Source organism: Nicotiana sylvestris, chromosome 10 (assembly GCF_000393655.2).
Source record: "Nicotiana sylvestris chromosome 10, ASM39365v2, whole genome shotgun sequence".
In the NCBI taxonomy this organism is placed as follows: Eukaryota; Viridiplantae; Streptophyta; class Magnoliopsida; order Solanales; family Solanaceae; genus Nicotiana; species Nicotiana sylvestris.
The window spans coordinates 57,951,931-57,955,876 of record NC_091066.1 but is presented as its reverse complement, the minus strand read 5'-3'; the positions used below and the strand labels follow the sequence as shown (position 1 = coordinate 57,955,876).

The following is a 3,946-nucleotide window of genomic DNA, read 5'->3' as shown; positions in this document are numbered from 1 at the left end:
TTTCAGATCGTTGTGTCCTTCAAAATGTCAGATAGCTATACTTCGAATAGAAATATATCCACGAGCTTCGCGTCATTTTGTTTAATTATAAGAAAAAGAAGTCAACTCCAAGTTAGGTGGAGGTGGGGGAGTGGGAATAAGACAGAAAACTAATTTAAGTTGTTAATATTGGCATAAATTATTCAATTCGAACAAAGTTGGCATATGGGTGGCTACTCATAATTATTCAAGTCAAACAAAGTTAATTAAAATCCACGTTTGTCCCATACCCTTAATTTAAATCCACATCTTTTTCTTCAGAAGAGGAAATGCAAAATTTTACGCCAACAAGTAGTGTGGTTATGGCTATTTACGCGGCAGAAGCCATGGTGGGCATACTAGTTTTTCTTGAAATTCAACGCTGCAATTTAATAACAAAATTACTCACAATCATTGCTTCTTTAGTCTTTGCTCTAATATATTTTTTTAATTGTTACAAACTTCCCTTGTGAATCATAAGAAAATTATCAATACTGCTGTAATTACGACTATGTTGATTCTTCATTTATGTTTCACTTATTGTTTGTGGGGCCACTTCTCAATTATAAATACTACCAGGCTACTCATCTCATCAATGCAACAAGTCCAAAAATCAAAACCTTTGGAGAAGAAAAGCATTTCAGCCTGAGTAACAGAATACTCCAATTTAGTATCCAAATCTCTAGAAAAAAAATATGGAACATCCAGGATTAAGCACCACTATGAGGAGAATCCTCCTACTGATTAGTTGCTTAATACTCGCTGTTGGCATATGTGGTGGTCCTCTAATGATGCGTCTATATTATGTCGAGGGAGGTTCAAGAATATGGCTTAGTAGTTGGTTACAAACGGGTGGATGGCCACTCACCTTTATACCTCTTGCCTTCCTATACTATTATCGTCGAAAAATCGAAGGCTCAAATGCCAAGTTTTACTTGATGACACCTCGAATTTTTATTGCAGCATTTGTCATTGGCATTGCCACTGGTCTTGATGATTTTCTATATTCGTGGGGCGGGTCAAAACTCCCCGTATCAACCTCTTCACTTCTTCTTGCTGCTCAACTTGCCTTCACGGCAGTAGGTGCTTTTTTCATAGTGAAGTTGAAGTTATCACCCTTCTCTATCAATGCAGTGGTTTTACTAACAGTTGGTGCTGTTTTATTGGGTATCCGATCTAATGGTGATCGACCAGAGGGCGTGACAAGTAAAGAATATATTATTGGTTTTATGATGACACTTTTAGCAGCAGCTTTGTATGGAGTCATTTTGCCTTGTATTGAGTTGATTTACATGAAGGCAAAACAAGCTATTACTGCTACGTTGGTGTTAGAGATTCAAATGATCATGAGTTTTGCTGCTACTGCCTTTTGCACTGTAGGAATGATCGCCAATAAAGACTTTCAGGTATTTTTTCCTTCCACTGTAACTCCTTTCTACACATGCATCTTATTTACTCTGTTGCAGTTTATGTGACACTATTGTTTTCTGGAATTAAATTATGTGCATCGTCAAGTAATATTATTTATATAATTAAGTCATTTATGAGATAATTAGAGTTAATTTTTATGATACATTAATTGTAGCCTCATAAAAATAGCAATTGACACGGCATCACAAGCTACAGTACATTAATAATGTATAAGAACTTTACATTGTAAGTGTGTAAATAACTTAAATCTTTAAGAACCTTACACTGTAAGTGTGTAAATGACTTAAATCTTTTCCTTACTAGCTTTGATTCAAATAAAATGACATGTTTCTACTTTAGGAAATTATTTAAATTTAAATTTCTAATTTAACCTTAATAAGAAGTTTTTATTGGCACACAATGTTATGACACATTTAAAATCACAAGCTTGAAACATTGGACATAAACATGTCACTATAGTTTGTGGCTCTAAGACATTTATGATCTTTAATGTTTCTTAATATCTGTGTGGTTATAAAATATTTTCATTAAAAGTAAAACAAAAAATTATTGTTAAATTATTTTCAATTATAAAAGTGTGATATTCTTTTAAACTAACTAATAAGAAAATAGTGTCATTCTTTTAATGAAAAAGGGATTACAAATTTTATTTTAGCTATAGAGGATCTCTTTAAATGTCAAAGATTAAGATATTGCTTGATATTTGCAGGCAATGTCAAGGGAGGCAAAACAATTTAACCTCGGAGAAGCTAGATATTATACAGTGATAGTATGCACTGCCGCTATTTGGGAGTGCTTCTTCGTGGGTATTATAGGAGTTATCTACTGCTCTTCTTCTTTGATGTCTGGGGTTATGATCGCAGTTTTGCTCCCCGTTACAGAGGTATTAGCTGTAATTTTCTTTAAGGAAAAGTTTTCAGGTGAAAAGGGTCTTGCTCTTTTCCTTTCTCTTTGGGGTTTTGTCTCATACTTCTATGGAGAGTTCAGACAAACAAAGAAGGAGAAGAATAAAAGCCCAGAAGCTGAGATGACAACGACGCATACGGAATCCGTTTGATTTACTATTCATGGTTATAAGGATAAACAGGAAAAGTTTTATTTTGTGTCTCGTACAACTGACACTAGTTGTATAGGCCCCTTTTTATCCCACAAAATTGTGGACACCAATCTTACACTGCTGGGTCCACAGAATTCTGGGTCCACAAAACTGTGAGACAAAAAGTTGTCTCATACAACTAGCGTAAGTTGAATGAAACACAAAATAAAATTTTCCGGATAAATAGTTTTTAGTTTTTGTACAAAATAATGTACGTCGTTTTCCTTTCATTATGTTTGTGAAAAGGGTCTCTTTCTTTGAAATTTCTGATGTTGCCGTTGAATCCGTAATACAATTGAAATATTTGCAGTTGCTAGTAAATGCTCATTTTCATGTCTAATTCAACGTTACAATTCATAAAATCAGAGTTAAATAATAATTAAAGAATAGACGAGTTTCATGGTCACCCCCATTGCTTTGCTAATATTTTTCATATTTAAAATGATACTGGACCATTAGTTACTCCCTCAGTCCCAAAATACTTATCATTTTTCGCTTTTTGAGATTTAAATTACATTAACTTTGATCAATATTTTAATATACTTTTGTATAGTGTTTGAATATCTAAATTTTAATTTTATAATAATAAATTAATATAATCAAATTTACCTTGAAAAATTAGTTAAATTAACTCTCAACAAGCGAAAAGTGACAAGTATTTTGGGATTGAGAGAATATCAACTTTCATCTAGGTGTAAGAATAATTGCTGAATATATATATATATATATATATATATATATATATATATATAGCGGGAGCTTGGTTCACCGGACTGCCTTTTCATATAGCATTGGAATGACCTACGCAAAGGAAAAGAATCTGTGACTTATTAAATGGCCACCCAAGAATAACCAGTAAGGTTTTTGACTTTGGAGTGTGCTGAATAGGTTTTCTAAAAGGTTAAGTACCTAAAAAAATAACTTTTTGAAGGAGTTATAATATGTCTTTCTCACTTAACATTGTGTCTTGAGCAGAAGTGCATGAACCAAACTACCAAATACGTATTCGTTAGTTGAAGCTTAGTCTTGAAAGGTGTGCTTAATAATGTCAATGGAGAGAAGGAATATTCGAAGACGCAGAATAGCCACCCCTCTCCGGCAAATTCCTTAAAAAATGTTCCGCCTGTTTTAATTTATGTGAATTAGTTTGATTTGTTAAAATAAGAAACTAAAACTTTTTAAACTTATGATATGAAACATGTCGAGACATTTTTGGTTCTCTAAAAGCATATATCACTAAGGATAAGATGAGAAAATTTAATAAAGTCTAGTTGTTTATATATATATATACTAGTCTCTGTGCACGCATCTTGCGCGTGTATCCAATATCAATGAATATAACTAAAACTTTTAGAATATTATACCAACATTATCAGAAAATTATATTTGAGTTACAAGAGT

At 32.7% G+C, this 3,946-nt stretch overlaps 1 protein-coding gene across 1 annotated transcript; it reads left to right on the top strand.

The window, feature by feature from the left end:
* Window positions 1–593: 593 nt before the first annotated feature.
* On the top strand, window positions 594–2,866 carry LOC104215760 (purine permease 3-like). The gene is made up of 2 exons (XM_009765651.2): window positions 594–1,424; window positions 2,159–2,866. The coding sequence occupies exons 1-2, from the start codon at window positions 714–716 to the stop codon at window positions 2,504–2,506; spliced, it is 1,059 nt and encodes a 352-aa protein (XP_009763953.1). The 5' UTR covers window positions 594–713; the 3' UTR covers window positions 2,507–2,866.
* The last annotated feature ends 1,080 nt before the right edge of the window (window positions 2,867–3,946 follow it).